Genomic DNA, 18,008 nt, shown 5'->3' with positions numbered 1-18,008 from the left:
GAAAGTCACACAGCAACTTGCCCTGGCTGAGCACAGGGTGTGATGGCTCTGAAATGAGACCAGAGTGTCTTGGGTTTGGCTGGAGTTCGTTCTGTCTTCCAGTCCTGCTAGTTCTTGAGGCACATGGCCCCTGCACTGTGAGGTGGGTGCAGGTTGGCACATGGATGTCCTCTGAAATTTTCTTTAAATGTACATCAAGTCTGTCTGCATCGGTGTTAGACTTTCCTGCATTTAGTGCAATAAAATCTTGCTCATTTTTTGTAATTTGGAATGTCTTGGGAGATAAGATTTGAAATAAATTTTAAGGATAATTTTGAAATAACTGGGAAGAGAGAAAAATAGTTTCTCATGTAGTTTCCTTTAACTGAGTGATGGGGGGGAAAAAAAGCACCCCTTTGGAAAAAGTGAAGAACGGTTTTGTCCAAATGCCATCTGTGCTGTATGAAAGAAGAATCAGGATTTAAACATGTTTATTCCCTTTTAGAGTAGTCCAGAGCGAGGTATTGATGTGTGACAGCAGTGGGGGAGAAAGGAACATTTTCTGTGCCACTCAAACTGGAGCAGAAGAGACTGCAGAGCTGCTTTTGTTCTGGTGGCTCAGTCAGTCCCTTCTGCTGTGCCCCTGGATCACCACCTGTCTCTTTCTGCCTTACAGACTTTAAAATCTGGTGATTGCCTTTTCTCATAGCCTGGGCCTTTGCTGCAGGATTATTTCTTTTTCATCCTGCTCAGGGAGCAACAGAAGAGAACGCAGCAAGGAGCCTTATATTATAATTTTAGGTGCTTTTCTAGCTGGTGGAAATGGCAGAGATGGCTTGGTTTAATCCAGTAATTTTTTTTTGAAAGCTCAATTTTGATAATGAGTTGAACCTTGCCTTTCAAACTTCAATTTTCAGTACAAATGTCACAATTTTCAGATGTTCATAATTAGGCTAAGCCATGGCCTGATTTTCCTCAGAATATCAAAAGAAACCTCCCTAGAAAAAAGAACTATTACCACATTTGGATCTAAAAACACAAGGTGGGAGAACTTTACCCATCTATTGAATAGCTTTTTGACTCTGACTTGTCTCATAACTTAATGGAAAGTGCTGCAAAACTCAGTTTGCTATCTAAAATATAATACTCAAGGAAAACATCTAATGAACTTTCTCCAGGCCTTATGGCACTGGGATTTTTATGGGCAATGTCAGTCCATCTGGTGCAAAGCATGACAAACTAGAGGCATTACTACCTGCCTTGTAATGAGTCAGTTGGAAATATTTGTTAGCTCTTCTCAAATAGTTTAGGTTTGTGCTTGGGTCATCGTGTGGTGTGTGTTGCCTGTAAATCCAGACTCGCTACAATCCCACGCTGCGGAAATCAGCTGAGTGGTTTGGTGCCCATGTAGTGAGGCCATGGATTGGCTGCCACTCTCAGCTCCCACCTGTGAAAAATGCAGATGACTTGGTTTTTAAAATTTTAACAATAATAAAATGGTTATAAAAATAGTAATACAATTAGAGTAATAAAGTTTAGAGTTAGGACAATTACAAGACAATAAAAAGCAAAGAATTACGGACGTCCGGATGCTCTCGGACACTAAGTCACGAAAAGCATGTCTTGTGAACAAAGGAATCACCCTTAAAACAATACACTTGTTGCATATTCATATATCCTTCATGGTTATGCATACATTTTATTTAAAACAAGAAACTCTCTTGTATGTCAGCTGTTTCCTTCAATCCCCATAGCGTCTTCGAGTCTGAGCAAGGCCTGAAGAAATTAGCTTCTTCTGATAAGAAACCATAAATTCCTTTTCTTTGGAAGATTTAGGTGTTCCTTGGAGCGAGTATCTCATTCCAAAAAAAAAACTCCCCCACCACATAATAGTCTCTATTTTAACATTATGTTGGAACCTAAAACTATATTTAACACATTACTTAAGAGAATTAATACAGCATAACTTTCTAACATTACACATGTAATATTCATTGTAATATTTGCGAAAAGCCAATCATAAAATATGCATTTTACACACACCATTTCTATGCCATGAGTCAAATTTGGGGTTTATTTCTTTTCTTTTCACACCAAGCACTTGTTTGGTCTGATTGACTTGGTGTCTCTTAGCTGAGCACCAGGTTTCTGCAGCAGTAATTTCTCGAGTGCTGCAGTTCTGTTGGCAGACTTGCAAATATAAAACACGCTGGCTATGAAGCTGGCTCGGTGCTTAGCATCCCCTCAGTCAGGAATGGTGAGAGGCTGTTTTTTTGCCTTGGTGCCCTTGGATGCTCACAGCCCACTTTTGGGCTGTGTGACGGTGACTGTGTGCGGCAGCCCTGACGTCAGAGGCAGCCTGAGTCAGCGCTGACGCAGGGGTGGCCGTGCATGGAAGTGCCACACAGGCTGCTCCCAGCTCTGCTGCCTTTCTTCCCCTTCCAGCTTTTGTGCTGCTGAAACAAGCCTTTAGCTGCTGAGGAAGTTCTATTTTTGTGTCTGCATTGATACAGATTTATTGAAATAAGCCAGGCTCTGAGCTATAAATAAGATGAAATGCATTGTGGTTGCTGAATGAATGTTGCAGGAGGGCATCCCGTTTGGCAGTTTATTAATGCACTTTTTTACCCAAATAACTTATTTTTGGTCATGCCTGATATCTAGACAGCCTCTACTGTCTTGGATTTATTTAGAACTATTGAAGCAGCAAATAATATCACGACTTACTTGGAGCAGCAAGTAATACAGGACTTCAGTGCAGGGTAGGACAGGTGATAAAAGGCAGTGAGTGCTTAAAGTGGTAGCCATGAACTTCAGAATTTAAATACAGAATCAGAAGTTGTTTCTCCAGAAAGGACAATTTAAAATAGATAAATGTTTCTAAATATGCCATATTTCTGAAAATCCTTTGGTGTCTTCTGAGAAACAGCCTATCAGTAGTTAATTCTCCACAGTTCTCACATAGGCCAGCATGTCTTTGGCATTACATCTTCTGTTTTATAAAATCCTTTCTTTTCTCCTGGACTGTCATTTATTCTAATATAATCTGGTTTGGGACATGGACACAAATCTGTGTAGCAGTTTAAGAAGTGGCTGTCCCTCAGTCAGGTACCTGGAGTGTCCCTGCAGCTGCTGCCACCTTGCAGCTGCCAGCAGGCAGCTCCAGCTGGAGGGTAATGCTTCATTACTGGAGAAGGATTCTTCCCAGATTCCCATTGACATGTGTCTTTATTTCCACCACCACTTTTCGCTTCCCAGGGTGCAACATTTGCTGCCACTGCTTTTAGCCCCTTTCCCACTTGTCCTGGGGACAGAAAATCAGCTGTTCCTGTGATGAGAAGCAAAACAGGTATTTGCATTCTGCTTGAATTTTCTGGTCAAGTTCTTACCCAGTCCTTTTAAATTCCATTTGCCACACCAGGAACAAAGATGCTCTTATTTTAACACAATGTGAGGCTAGTTTTGCCCAAAAGCTAGAAAGATCCAAGTGCCCCAGATACTTCAGGAGCCTCAGATGTTACATGCTGACATTTTTCCTTGCCTTGGCTGTTCTGTGTGATATTTTATTCTCTGAGGAGATGAGCAAACTGCCTCTAATGGCATTCCTGATGCTGCATACCCAAAGGTGGTGTAGAGCCGAGTGATGCTCATGCCTGACCATTTGGGTTTTATATCTCACTGAAAATAAGGAACTGTTTTCTGTATCTTTTAACGCTGGACCTGGCAGATGCCAGCATCCACTGGTTGGGGATGACCCTGTCCCATCAGAGCAGTGGCTTCTGCTGTTGTTTTGGATGGCCTGTGTGGGGAGTTTTGTAACAGTAGACTTGCTCACTCACCTTCCTGGACCCAGTCTCCTTCAAGAGAGTGTTCTTGTAAAACACAGATGCCAGCTGAGCCATCTGATGGGCAGAGAACCATGGCATTATCAGTATGTTTAATTTAAGTATAGGGGGGTTTAGCTTTGCCTTATTGAGCATAGAAAGGGCTTCTTTCCAGAGTTTGAGGATTTTTTTTTTTAATATTTAATCTCTAATTTAGATCAGTCATTAGTAAGAATGTTCTGCTGGTAAAAATAACTCTGGATAATCTAAAAATACATTTGAAAATGCTTCTAAATACACTAGCACTTAGCATTGCTGAGTTGTGGCAGCCAGTGTAGCATTACTGGAAAACCAGTTGTTTTTCAGTCTGTTAATATTTGTTCAATCTGGGTGTAGCAGTGCCTCCTTCTCAGACTTCAAAGCAGCAGAGTTTATCTCCAGAGACTCAAGCATTCTGACAGCATTATTGATCCACACAAGAGCCTGAATGGATTCAAGCAGGGAGGTGGTGTGCAGTGGTTCCATTAGTCTCTCACAGTGCTGGCATCACCTGTGGTGCTTCACTGCTCCATTAAAGTGCCAGCTCAAAAATAGTTTTTAACAGGTATCTTGCACGATCCTGGGATGTTTCCAGATTAGAAGGAATGTTCTTGACAAAACAGAGTTGCTGTCCGTGAGGTCAGGGAGAAGTGAAGGTAGAGGTGAAGAACATCTTACAGTCTACAATGGAGACTGCATGTGAAGCCAGGTAACCCTACACTTCTGTCCTGAGGCAACACACATTCTCTTAGTTGTGAACCCTCTTGAAACCTGTGTAAGCAAGCATCTGTCCTTCAAAAATACTCTGTGAAACACAATATTCAGTTGCTGAGCCTTTTATCTCTTCACAGCAGATCAGCACAAGAGAGTAAAAATAGTGCTTGGCAGCCCAGTTGTGTTTGGGGACACAGAGTAAGTCTTTCTTAGTGTTCTACCCTCAACAGAATGGTCCTTGCCTTGTAGGTGTGTTTTTTACTTGCTGCTACGTGGTTTAATTTTAACCTGCTGTACAGCATCTGGGCTCTAAAATAAAATAGTTCTTTATTGTTTGTCTTTGTTCCTAATATGCAGACTGGAAACTTGAGCTGATTGCTGAAGCACCATTTCATAACATTTGTCTTTGGCCAAAGATTTTCCTTCAAACTCTGTTTTATCTGAGATAACACTTGCTAATTTCTGGTTACCAAGACTAGCTTTACTGGAGCATAGAGAACTCCACAGGGCAAGGAGGATGTAGGCAGAGTTACTCCAAAGGCTACAGAGATAGCTGAGTTCATGTTGATACCATAGTGTGTAAATAAAGTTGTTCATGTCCTTATATTGAAATTGTCTCTGTATGCCAGAGCCCTGTGATTTGTAATTCACTCCTTTGAGCAATGCTTGGCTGCTTGATTCCACCACTTCCAGCTTATTTTTCCATGCATCAGACTGAAAGGAGGAAGGACAAATGGGCAAAACTGGCAAAGATACTGAAAACTGTAGCAGCAACAAAAGCATTCTTCAGAAGTGCCTTATTTTCTTATTCTGTCATTGCCATATTTGTCCAGAGACTTCTCAGATGATTGAGGTGTTACTTCCAATTCTTTGCAGTATTATCAGTTAAGAAAGACTCTGTTGAAAATGAAATGAAAATTCACTAATGAAAACAGAAGCATGGTGTAAATGAGAGGCTAAGTGGAAGCTCACCTGGAAAGAGAAACCTACAGGAAAGGCCTGGCATTTCAGAGTGTGAATTTTTCAGGGTAGCCTGATACACAGGTCTCTTCTGCATTGACTTGCCAGTACAACACAGTGGATGTGTGAGTTCTTGTATATATCAAAAGGCACTGAAGGTCTGCTGAGGAGGTGTCACAGTTACTGTAAGATTGGAAATCCTATTTTGAAAATAATCCAGTGAGGTATGGTGCGTTATTTGGGAGTTTCAGGGTGTGTGTACCACAGTGAATTCTGCTTTGGGTGTCTGTTTTTCTAAGCCACCTAATATTCAGCATAGAAGTACCAAAACACTAGCAATTCTCCCACTGGTGTTTTTAAAACAGAGCAGCAATATTTGAGTATAGGGTCAGTTTTCAGTGTAAAATGTGCCTTGGAAATTTCAGACAAAGCTGCCAGCATCCTTTGAAAGGCACAGAGGGCTTGTTTTCTGGGATGTGGAAGAGCTGTTGGTGCTTAGTGATGTCATTATGTGGCTTCTGCCTGCTGAATTGTTTCTTCAAAGCTGTGAATGAACTTTCTCATTTTTAAATTTCTTTCATTCCACTTGGTTTGTATTCTTTTTAGGGAATAGTAATATAGTGTGGTGGTATTCTATTAAAAAAAGAACAAACCAGTGTCTTAGTTTTTCTCAAAAGCTGTAGTACAGCATTTGTTGGAGACTGATGCCAGTGTCTTCAGTGTGGTTCTGGATGGCAGCCTGGAGTTTCCCACTCTTGTATCCTTAATGCCTTTGTGATCTTTGAGATGGAGAGAGTGCAAATCATGCAGTTAGATTTATACAGAAGTCTTGTTTTCTCTGTTTTGTGGTGGGCTGAGGCAGAAGAGTTTTTTTCTCCACATGCAGAATATGTTTGCTGGGCTTAATTTGTGTTTGTTTCTTTGATAGGATTTTTCCAGTGAAAGATGTACCTGCAGAGCCTGAAGCTCTCACAAACTGGCTGTATCAAAGATTCATTGAAAAGGAGGACCTCTTGACACATTTCTATGAAACAGGTAGGGTGATACCTAGCAAAGAGAACTGTGCTTTGCTAATGACTTTCCTTACACGGATCTCAGAATGATTTAAGAATGTGTAAGCATCCCTCACATGTGTACAGGAGATACAATTATTGCTGTTATTGCAATATATACAATTATATTGCTTTTTATGTGGCAAAAAGCATGATTAAAGAATTATCTAGGAAAGGAAAATTACCTGGGCAACATTAGAAGTAGGGTAGCATTTGGAAGCTGTCAAAAAAGTAACACACAGTTCAGCTGTGAAACATGCTGCTGTGGGATTTCATGGCAAAGATCCATGATCGAAAGTATGATTGGAAGGACCTGTGAGAACACATGGCACACATTCTCTGGGGCTGTGATCTGCAGCCCTGTGTGTTACAGTTGTTGATGGGAAGCGTTCAGTGTCTCAAATCAGCTGAGTTTAGTATTTCTGGGTGACTGTGTTAAATGAAGATGCTTCTTCTGTGAGATGATTTATTGCAAAGCCTGCTTTAATTTAGTTTTGAGTACTTAATTTATCAATCCAAGTGCTTAAAGAGATTAATAGACAACCCAGAGCTGTATTTCATTTTATGAGATGTTGCTGTCACTCAGCCACCATTGATGGCAGAGTTCAAACTCTGCTATATAAATCACATCCAAATGCATATATTGGACTTTATTAGACAAATTACTTGGTGACTATCTTTTAAAATATAAGTGTAGCAAATAGATTGTAAAGAATTCTTGGTTTTGTGACATTACTTTATGCTGTTGAAATAAGTCATACCCAGAAAATCCAACTAGTCCAGAATTTCTGAGAGTATAATTAATATAATCAGATTTATTCATTAAAATGCACTTCCAAAATAGCATAATTGGTAATAATTTGCCAGTGCAATCAGTATGAATTAATAAAGACATGTTTTTAATGCAAATGCTGTGACATAGGACCTTATTAGGCATAAATTAGTATAATTTAAAGTTACTGCCATTTATACTTTTTGAGAACTTGTTTGCATTGCTTTAGTTGGCCTACTGAAAAGGTGCTGCTACAGTTTTTGGAAACCCCTTGGAAAAGTCCTGTGGTTGACTGTGAGTGGAATCCCTGAGTCTGCTCAAGAGCCAACTTTGTACTTGGCACATGGTCACAAGAGGGTGTGGTTTTAAGACTTAGTGCTGTTTCTGTTATTATTAATCATTATTATTGTTATCATTATCATCATTATATTATTTTACAATACACACTGCTTGGGAACTTCTCGCTCTTAATAAAGTTTACTTCATAAAGCTGGAGTAACATTTAATGCTCCATGAAACTTTAAAAGTGTGCATTGACTAAGCCAAGAATACATTTCTTGGCTTATTTTTATTTGGGAAGAGAAAGAAACAAAGCCCAGAGCACCTTTCTCCATTTCACTGCATTCTTAAGTGTCAAGAACTTAAATTACCTGGGGAAAACCTGTAATATTAGACCCCTTGAAATGAAACCAAAAGAAAAGTATGCCTAAAATTTGACATGAAACTATCCCATAATTTTTTACAGGTGCATTTTACACATTTCATTTATAAAATTAAAACCACTTCAAGTTAATAGCTGTAGGGAACAGACTCCTGCTTTAGGCAGGTAGTGGAAAACTTGTATTGGCAAGTTCTTGATTTCTCTGAACTCTTCAACAAGATAATCTTGAAGCCCACAGTAACACAAGTGAGATCACATTTAGCAGGGCAAAACCACTTGGGGGCCAATTAAGGAAAAACCCCCAACCATAAACTAGGAGCAGCTGGAAAAGAGTGATGGTGTACTGAAGTCATTGTGCTCCTCATTCCCTGTGCTCAGAAGCCAAGTGGTGTGAGGTGATGAAAAGAGTAAGGAATGGCATCCCTAATGCTGTGGAAACACTCTTTGTTGTACCAGATTGGAAACCTCATCTGGAAATCCTGCAGACAGTCCATTATCCCTGTCAAGGAAAACTACTTGGCTTGTCTCAGCTGGGAATGGGAAGGAGTGGGAGGAGACAGCTCTCGGTAGCTACCAGGGAAAAAGAAAAGGTGTTTAAACCAGGAGTCAGTGTTAGTACAGAAAAAATAATGGGCCATGGAAGAAAAAATCTAGCCTAGAGTGGACAGATAGAAACTTGTCTGTGAGTTACTGGGGAATAATGATTAAAGAATTACCTAGGAAAGAAAAAATTACCTGGGCAACATTAGACGTAGGGTGGCGTTTGGGAACTGCCCAAGAATGAAATATCTATCAGGGAGAGGTGGATGGGGCTCATCAACGGTGTTTTTAGGCTTTTTTTTTTTTTTTTTTTTTTTTTTTTAATTAAGAGCATTCATGCAGGAAGAAAAGCTTTGTCTCAAATGCTTGATTGCAGTTCCTCCAGTGATTGCAAATGTGAAGCACAGAGATAAGCTGCTGATGGTATCTAATTGCCCAAATTGTGTGGTTCCTAAGATTAAAAATTGACATTGCTGCATCTCTACTCTTTGAATCATTAATTTCATTTTCTTCTGAGAGAAGTTGAGACTCCATAATGCTGCAGCAAGTACATCATCTTCTCTGGTATATTCAGAGTTTTATATGCCCTGTTCAGGATTAACAGCAGTGAAAGTGCTTTGTGTCATCAAGTCTTTGTGCATCTCAGTACAATGTAACACAGATGATTTAATATGCTGATGTAAATATATGCAAATAGTTTGCTTACAGTCACAAGCTCTGATGTGTTCAGGCACTTTTAATTTAGTGTTGCAAGTCAGAAAAAGTCAAAGTATGGTAAAACCAAATTTTATTGTCAGATAAATCTCTTCCAGTCTTTCCCATCTAAGCAAGGATTTCAGTAAAGAATTTCTGGAAAACTCCATGGCAAATTATAATGTTTCCTTTGTCAGTATTACTGAGTGTTCAAACAATATGTGATAACTTCTTTAAAGAAAGGGTGTTGTGTATTTACATTTTCAAGAGGAACCTCAAGAACCTATGTTTTGCATCTTCACAGTATACAGTATCACCACCAAACAGCTGTAGAGTTTAATATGGAATCCATTCCATTAGATCATGGAGATACTAATAAAACTTCAAAATAACACCACTTAGTTGGATCTCTCTCCAAAGGTTGAGTACAGTGATAGCAGCTTCTAAGGAATGCATTCAGGTTTATGCTTAAAGTTTATAAGAAAATCAAAATTGTTCTTAATAATTAAGGAGTTGTTTTTTGTGGTTTTTTTTTTTTTTTGAAGGCTTCTGGAGAATCTTTCATAAAATTTGACAGCATAAGAGCATAGAGCAGTACCCAATTAATTGTGTGTGGGCACCATTGCTGGGGCAAGCAGTAAAGAAGCAATAAAGTGGTGCATTAAGGCTGTCATCCCTGTGCAAAGCATTAAATGTGTTTTCTTTTCTTTTTTTTCTTTTGCAGGAGCTTTTCCACCACCCCAGGGTCAGACAAAAGCGATTTCTCGGGAGATGACCCTCAGTAACCTGTGGCTGGTTGCCATACAATCATTTGCATTTTTGTCAGGAGGGATGTGGTACTGCTTCTTTCAGTATTTGTACCATTGCCTATTTTAGAAGTGGAATGGGACCTGAGGACACAATGGGAATCCAGGCTCTTGCAAATGAGTATCATGTTGTATGTGCAAATGTGAATATTCAAGAGTAAAGGAAAATACTGGATGGACTTTTACCTCTCTTTGGGGGAATTTTAAACTCCACTAAAAGTGAAGATCAGTAACATAGTGACCTGATGATGTATTATTTTAAGAATTGTCTGTATTTTTAAAAATGTATACTCTCACCCACACTTAAGCAAATTCAGCATTTGGACAAAAGGTGCAATCGTACAACCACCGTAGAAGAATGTCTGTGACAAGAAAGCTTTGTCACCACAAGTATTTCTTGGCATTGTAGTTAGAGCTCAGAAAACTCAGCAACTTGTCTCTTCAGTAGTGTGTACAGCATTGGTGTGGTACAGATTCCTCATTTGCACAACGTGTACTTTATTGCAGCTCATTGTGCTGGAGTCAGAGCTCCTCAGCAGAGCTGGTGGAGGTGTCGTTGTGGCTACGCAGTCAGCAGTTGTAGCAGACACATTGATCTGAACCCAACACCCAAATAAGATCTGCTGTCAGGTCTGTGCTCCGAGGCACTGCTCCTCAAACAAGCATTGCAGCATCACAGTGTGATTCAAAGCTGTCCACGTGGGGTGAATCAGCCCATCCCTGCTGTGGTCCTGCCATCAGCTCTCCAAGTTCCATGTGCTGCCAGTGTCTCGTGCTATTGGAAAACTTGGAAAATACAAAGTCACTCGGTTAAATCCCCTTTTTGTTCAGAATGCAGCTAAACCCTCATTGTCAGTTTTGAAAATGCACTTTCAAAGGTGAAAAGTCAGTGAAGGAAAGACATAAAACCTAGGGAACAGAGGGGAGCTTTGTTTCTCACACGATGGAAGGCAGAGCAATTCTAGCTGTTTCTGAAGGTCTGCTGGTGCTGCTGGTGATTTTAGCCACCTTTGTATTTTGTATACTGCAGTCCAACCAAGGTGACCTTGGAGTGGTTTCTAGAGGCCTTTTTCTCCCCGCTAGTTGCAACAGTGCTAAATATACTTGTGGGAGAGTTTAATTAATTAAATGCCAACCATCTTAATGTTTTGCTAAGGAGTAATAGAAGAAAAACTAGTTTCGTAAAAAGAAAACATAGGTATAATTGCTATCATAAATCTGTAGGAAGATACTACTGAAAAAATAAGTATGGTAAATATTCTGAATAACTACATGGAGGGCAGTATTAATTAGCTCACCACTAAAATCATAACTGCTAAAATCTTACTGGAATAAGGATGGGTTGAACTGAAGGGCAGATTGGAACAGAAGACACTTTGAGATGGGTAGTGCAGGATCCTTTTGAAAGGATGTGATGTACAGCCTTATTTCTGGCAAGTCTGGTTGGCATTGTGTTTATGTGATTATACACAGATTTGCGAGAACGGTTCCTAAAATAAAACTAATCTCTCTAAATACAGGCAGGGTAGCCAGAACTTCAGATGTTGGCATACTGCCTTCTACAGAGTAATTTTGTTGAGAACAAAGTAAGCCCTCAGTAGTTTTGGCTCTGAGCTAGCAATATTGATTCCCCTTCTGTCTCCTCTGCTGCTACATGAATCACAGGAGGTGGTGTGCAGAATACAAAACCTTGCCAGTGTTCTCTTTCTGTGGGGGGGCAAAGAGCATACCAAAACACGAGGCAATGCCAATTTCCTTGGCTTTGTGGAAAAATGCTTTGTCAAATATGTCATCCCTGCCCCTCCCCATGCAGTGGTTGCTCAGTGGGGATGGATGCGAAATGACACCACAGTAAAGTCCCCTGAAGTGTGTGTTCTCTCCCTGACTCTGCAGGTTGGAGGCAAAGTGCAGTGGTTGCCAGTAGCTTCATGTTTGAGGCAAGATGCTGTTTATTTACCATTTCTGCACCTGAATTCTGGTGTAACCATTAAAAAGAGGCAAGTATGCCATGATAGAGAGGGAGTTCGTGGAGTATTTGTTGTTTCATGTTGCTCTTGCTAAAGTTCAGCTGATGGAATGAATGTATTTAACCTACTGTTTGCCAAGGGGGTGTTGGGGCAGCCCAGCACTGTTATGTATAAGTGGTTATTTCTGCTGCCCATGGAACTGACTCTTATAACTCCAAAAGGCAGGTGGCAAGCTACTCACTTGCTGTCCTCCCCCATGTAGTTTGATCAGAACCACAGAGATGCCCAGAGTACAGCTCATTTTATTTTGAGCTAGGACAGACTGGACTGATGCAAAAAGGGAAGTTTATATAAGCAGAATGCACAGCAGTTACTCGCATCAGGAGATTGTTCCTAAGAGACCCTGTGTAAACTCCATGTAAGAGCATCTTATTTTGTCAAATGCAGTATTTTTATTTTCCCAGTGGGTTGCAGTCAATAGCAAGTGTTCATGTGCTGCCTCAAGAAATTAGCACTGCGCAGTAATGTTGCAGACAAGTGTTTTGATTGATCTGGTCCTGTTCATTTTCACTTTGTTCCTTTGTAGTTCTTACCCTTATAAGATGTTTGTTTCCAAGAACTGGTTGTTGTTTCAGTAGGGTGTGGAAATAGTTCCTGTCAGGTCCCAGGCTTTTCTCCTGCCTGCACTGGGGAATGTGAAGAGCGCCTGACACCGCAGCTCCGTACGGCCAAGCTGCTGGGCTGACACCACCATGAAACTGTTGGAAAGCAACTCCAAAGGACCCTCCCAGCATGATCCTGGATGCTGCTTCACGAAAGAAAATAAATCAGATAAAAGAAGTTCTGCTATGAAGGGAAAAATGTAAAATGGATACAATATGTAGGAAATTCAGTGCTAAAATACTGTGCTGGTCCAGACTGTCTGGAGCTTAGCAGGTGACTCTGTAAAACACAAATTCCTGTTGGCTGCAGTTTGGTTCTACCTTCTGGCAGTTGGCTGCAGTTCTGGATGTAATGGGCATTTTGCTGCACCATCCATGGGCTGCCTCCTCTGGAGAGTTCAAAATGTGTTTTAATAGAAACATGAATGAACCATACAATTGATCACAATTTAAGATCACATTGAATTTGCATTAGGGGAAAAATAATGAAAAAACATGTAAAATTACCAAAAATGAAACATTCACAGAAAAATTCTAAATGAAAGCTGTTGCACACAGAAGTGAGAACAGAGAAATTTGAGTGCACTGCAGAAAATAAGAATAAAGATGGTTCTCTGTCAGGGTTGCCCACAAAACATCTCCACGTTTCTGTGTTTAATTGTTCATAAAAAGTTGTTACAGTTGAAGTTGTGTCAGTCCTCACGGTTTAGCTTGAATGAATCCCATGATGTGAAGAGCACCTGTCCATCCATGCCAAGCAGTTTCTTCAGTGCCCTGGGGTGAGTGCGCCATCATTTCAGTCTCACTTGGGTTCCATGTGTGGTTCTGTTGAATCTTGCAAAAGTGGTGTCTCTTCTTTATTTTTTTTTCCTTCTTTTTTTTTTCCTTTTAAGTTGTTGTCACCAGAAGTTGAAATTTCAGTTGACCTTGATTTCCTGGAAAATTAAAAGCTTCCCTCTCCCTCCTCCCCCAGCGTCACAAATAAGGTTCATCTTCTTGCAGTAAAAATAAAGCGATCACTGTGGTACTGTTCCTTGTTCACTTGCTTTGCAGATTATACAACTTTTCTTTGTGTGACACTGCCATAAAGTGCTGTTAACTTTTCTCACCTGTTTGTACAAGATAATAACAGATACCGATCACTGTGTGTGACAGGATTCAACTGCTCCACTTTGCCTTGACATAAATTTTGGGACCAAAGGTAGCTAAAACTGGGATTTCCACATCACGAGCCCAGGGTTGGATGCATTCTCTTGAGAGTCAGCTGAAGATTTTGTGGTGATCTGATACAATCACACAAAATAATTATACATCTGGGGTTCTGTATTTTTTGGAAATAATGGAGCCATATGAAATAAAGGGTTATTTTGCAAAATTGCATATTTGATAGTTTTTACACTTCTTTTAAAAAATACAAAGCAACAATGGGAAGAGCAAAATGGAAACCATGCTCTGGTTTAAAATGTCTGCATACATTAGAAGTGCTTCTGAGCAGCTCTGCTTTTTCAGTAAGAGCTGTAGACTGCTTGGCTGTGATAGAAGTTGTCATTGGAAGGATTCTATGCATTCTAAAGTTAGACCTTTTATCAGGAGATAATGGAGTAATTATTCACTGAACAACTGTCCTATTGAGTTAGTTACTTAAAATCACTTTACCATGATGTTCATACTGTATGATGAACAGGGGTTTTTTAATAGCAGTTACCTTCACCTTTATTTTTCTCCTTCCCTTCTCCATTACCTGCATTTTTGTTTCATGTGATAAAATGGATGTGGAAGCCTGGAGTGACTGTCAGTGGTTTTGCGAAGGGCTGGTGATTATTGGAATTATTTTGCCGAATTTATTTCATTGGGTTTTTTTTTTTTTAAATAAAGTCTTTCCAGCAGCCAAGGTGTCTTTCAGAAATGTATAGATACCAGAAGCAGCATTTCTCTTTCTTTTCACAGGGCTGGTATGATTTTGGTGGGGTTTGTTTGTTTGTTTGTTTGTTGTTTTTCTTTTGTTTGGGTTTTTTTGCTGTGGCAAAAATAGAGTTGATTTTTTTTTCAAGACTATTTCATATGCTTCTGATCCTTAATATATGAGAAGGTTGTCTTGAATGATTGTATTTATTGTGTTTATAAGTAATGGATACACAACTTTACTGTGCTTACAGTAAAAAAAAAAGTAAAATAATGCTTTGGTTTACTGTACAACTGCAGTGTGAAGTTCTGATAGATAACACTGTTTATTGGGAAGGACACAGACACAAATGTTTCAGTGCCAGAAGTGGCAAGGGGAGTGGAGCAGTAGGGGAGAGAGGGGCCAGCAGCTTCTGCAGCCCTCAGTGCAGAAGCCGTGCCAGTGCTAGAAGCTGTGCCAGTGCCCAGGCTGTGGAGTTCCTCTGCAAGTCACTGTAGCAATGAGTTTCTGAGAGCTGAGAGCAGAACCTGAGCCCCCTCGACCCTGGTGTGCCTCCTACAAGGATGTGACTCCAGCCTTGTTGGGAGAAAGGCTGTTGTCATTGTGAGATCCGTAGTTTTTAAGAGAAATCTGTTCCTAAGCAACTCCAGCTTGGCAGAGCAATCCAGGTGGGACAGCCCCACCTATTCTGCAGCCCTGGCACCTCTTGGTGACAATAATGGCTCTTGGCTCCTGTCACCTCTTGAGTTCACTGCTGGGGCCAGTTCTGCAATGTCTAACGAAGGGAAAAGGAACTCCCTGGAGCATCATGAGACATCTCGCACAATTTCCAAAACAGCGCCGTAGTTGTAGTGATGTCTACCTCTTTGTTTCCCATCTGGGTTTTGTCTTGTTTTTCTGTGTGGTGTTTTTCTGTGAGGGGTGGGCTGAATTGGGGAGCGGGAGGGAAAACTTAAAATCTGAATATTAAGACACTGGTGGGGTATCCAGTGCTTACCAGCCGTGTTGTCATACTGAAAAAGCCATTGTTTTTAATTCCTGCCTAGGATGAAATGTTTGTTTTTTAAAAATCCTTCCTGCTGGAAAGAAAAATGTATTTTTAAAAAGAAAAAACATCCCTCTTGGCTGTAAGAATGTCAGCTGTATGAGTTGTGACCATATCATGACATGCTGATCAGATAAATTTTTATCTCTCAGGACTCTATTGTATTTTTGCTGTTCTCGTAACTGTCAGCTTTTCTGAAGGGATGCTGTTCATTTTTAAAGACCACTAATTTCAGCTGAAACAGCAAATAAAAAAGGTGTGTGAATGTCATGTGTGCTTAGTCTGGTTTACAAACAAAAAACATTTTTGTCTTGATTTAACAAAAAATCCTGTGAAAAATAATGAAAGGCTACAGGTAAAAAGCCAGGTACCTGAGGTGGTCAGGTGTTACATGCTGCAGTTACTTTGATCTCAAAGGCAAAGAAAAGGTATCTCCTGGGGGAGAAAAAAGGAGGTTTTCTGGTCAATACTTTTCTGTAGCTAGAATCTGTTAAACTTCCCATGTGTCCTTGGGCTCTCTGTGGAATAAGGGAGAAGTCTCTTGGGTCGATTGTCCTTTCTAATGTCAATCTGGTTTTGTACCAGGTTTGACTAAGACTTCTCCATGGGCTTGGAGAAGTGGTGCAGCAGGAATTTCAGAGCAGCTAGTGCTGGGATCTGCTGCAGCTGAATAAAGGCTGCCAATACTTTTTCCTTAAAAATAAATCGAGTTTGTTGTAAATGGCTTTGTTTTTTAAGTGGTAAAGGCTGGCAAGAACAGATAGGTACTGGATTAAAGGTGGCAAGGAGCTCACTGGATGATGGCATGCAGATTTTTACCTTGGGAAACTGGAAGTTCCTAAAAAGTGGATGCTGTGAAAGGGATCAATAAGATCAAACTCTGGGTCTATACAAAGAGTAAATAATAAGGTAACCTCAGTAGAGCTCTTCTATGTGGCTTTGGGAAAAAGCAACACTGGTCTTGCTCAATAAAACTACAAGACTAAATCAGATGGCAAATGTGGCTCATTACTATATGCCACAATACAGTTTGTGTTTTATAATCTCACTGGAGAACCTGAAGGAGAAAAACTAAAAGGTCAGTCTATACTGCATTACTTTTGAAGAGGAAATTTTTGAATTTTCAGTTGGCTAGTATAATTCTGCAGATCTGTTCAACTGTGTACAATATTTTCTTAAATTAAATAAACCACAGGTTTTTTATTATTGATTTGCTATTAATGAGGACAAGTTGCTGAATGGTCTGAGTCTTTTAGTGCAGTGTATGTTTGATGCTGAGCAGAAGGAAGCTCACCTAGCCACTAGGAATAAATACCTTCCAGGAAGAGAAATTAACCAGAAAACACAAGAGTTGAGAAATTCTGGCAACTGAGGGCTGCATTGGCATTTCTGCTGTAAATACACAGAAGTAAATAAAAGGGAAGATTTGACCCTTTGGGCAGATAGACCAAGTAGGAGCAGAGGGTAGTAGGATTTCCCTCTGTAACATTAGTGAGACTGTATATTGAATATTGACTCAAAGTGGCAAGGCAAGGCAGAAGAGAAGAGCCTGGCAGTGTTTTCCCCCAAAGTGAAGCTGTTCAGTTTTCTACTCCTGTACTTTTGGCAACACCAAAGATGCTTCTGATACTGTTCTTGTGTTTGTTCCCTTCTCTCTGCATTTCTCTTAGGCAGACACACTGGGACTTGAAGGGGAGAAACCCAGAGCTGTTAGATAGGGGCTGTCCTGCACTTCTGAAAGATGCCTGACAAAAATAGATGAGAAAAAACTCCCTTCACTGGATGAGACAATAATTTTCCTGCACTGAAAATGCTAATCTTAGAATCTGTTAGAACAGAACTGATGGTTTGGTTTGGTTTTTTTGCCACTGCTCTGACTAAATACTGTCTTGCAGCTGGCAAAACCAGTGGAACATTTTATGTGCAGTGCTCTGCTCTGTTACACCATGGCCAAATAATTTACAGGACCTTGCCTGACAAACAATTTTAAGAGCCTTCAGAGCTGAACCTTGTATCCTATAAGGTGGGTGGGGTTGCTTTCCCAGGAAATTCCTTATCCAAAACCGATGACAAAAACAGTTATGAATAATATTTAATATTTAGTAGAGTCTTAAAACTAAGCCCTGTTAATTGCCCACAGGCTTGCAGTAATCTTTGCTGAAGCAATGTTGTTTAGGTAGCACTGGATTAATTTCTGTCAAAAAAAATTTCTCCCACTTCTGTTTATTCCAGTGTTAAGTGTTGATTCCGCTGTCACTTAAGGCAGTAAGTGATAGGTTTTGTTACTCCAGCTATTCCCCTAGGGAAATAGTCACAAGATGCAGTTTGATGTTCCACGTTTGTACCACAGCTGATCCCTAAAGTTCGGAACAAGCAGCTAAGGATTTGCTA

The 18,008-nt window shown here is 40.2% G+C and overlaps 1 protein-coding gene across 2 annotated transcripts in view; it reads left to right on the top strand.

Moving 5' to 3' along the window:
- LPGAT1 (lysophosphatidylglycerol acyltransferase 1) overlaps positions 1 to 15,887 on the top strand; it is a 61,166-nt gene extending 45,279 nt beyond the window's left edge. For both annotated transcript variants that reach the window (XM_002193741.7, XM_030269090.4), the window contains exons 7-8: positions 6,445 to 6,551; positions 9,959 to 15,887. In XM_002193741.7, the coding sequence (XP_002193777.3) occupies positions 6,445 to 6,551; positions 9,959 to 10,110 (259 nt within the window). In that variant the 3' untranslated portion in view covers positions 10,111 to 15,887. The remainder of the gene's footprint in view (positions 1 to 6,444; positions 6,552 to 9,958) is intronic.
- The last annotated feature ends 2,121 nt before the right edge of the window (positions 15,888 to 18,008 follow it).

Source organism: Taeniopygia guttata, chromosome 3 (genome assembly GCF_048771995.1).
Source record: "Taeniopygia guttata chromosome 3, bTaeGut7.mat, whole genome shotgun sequence".
NCBI classification, from domain to species: Eukaryota; Metazoa; Chordata; class Aves; order Passeriformes; family Estrildidae; genus Taeniopygia; species Taeniopygia guttata.
This window is presented reverse-complemented; position numbering and strand designations above follow the sequence as displayed.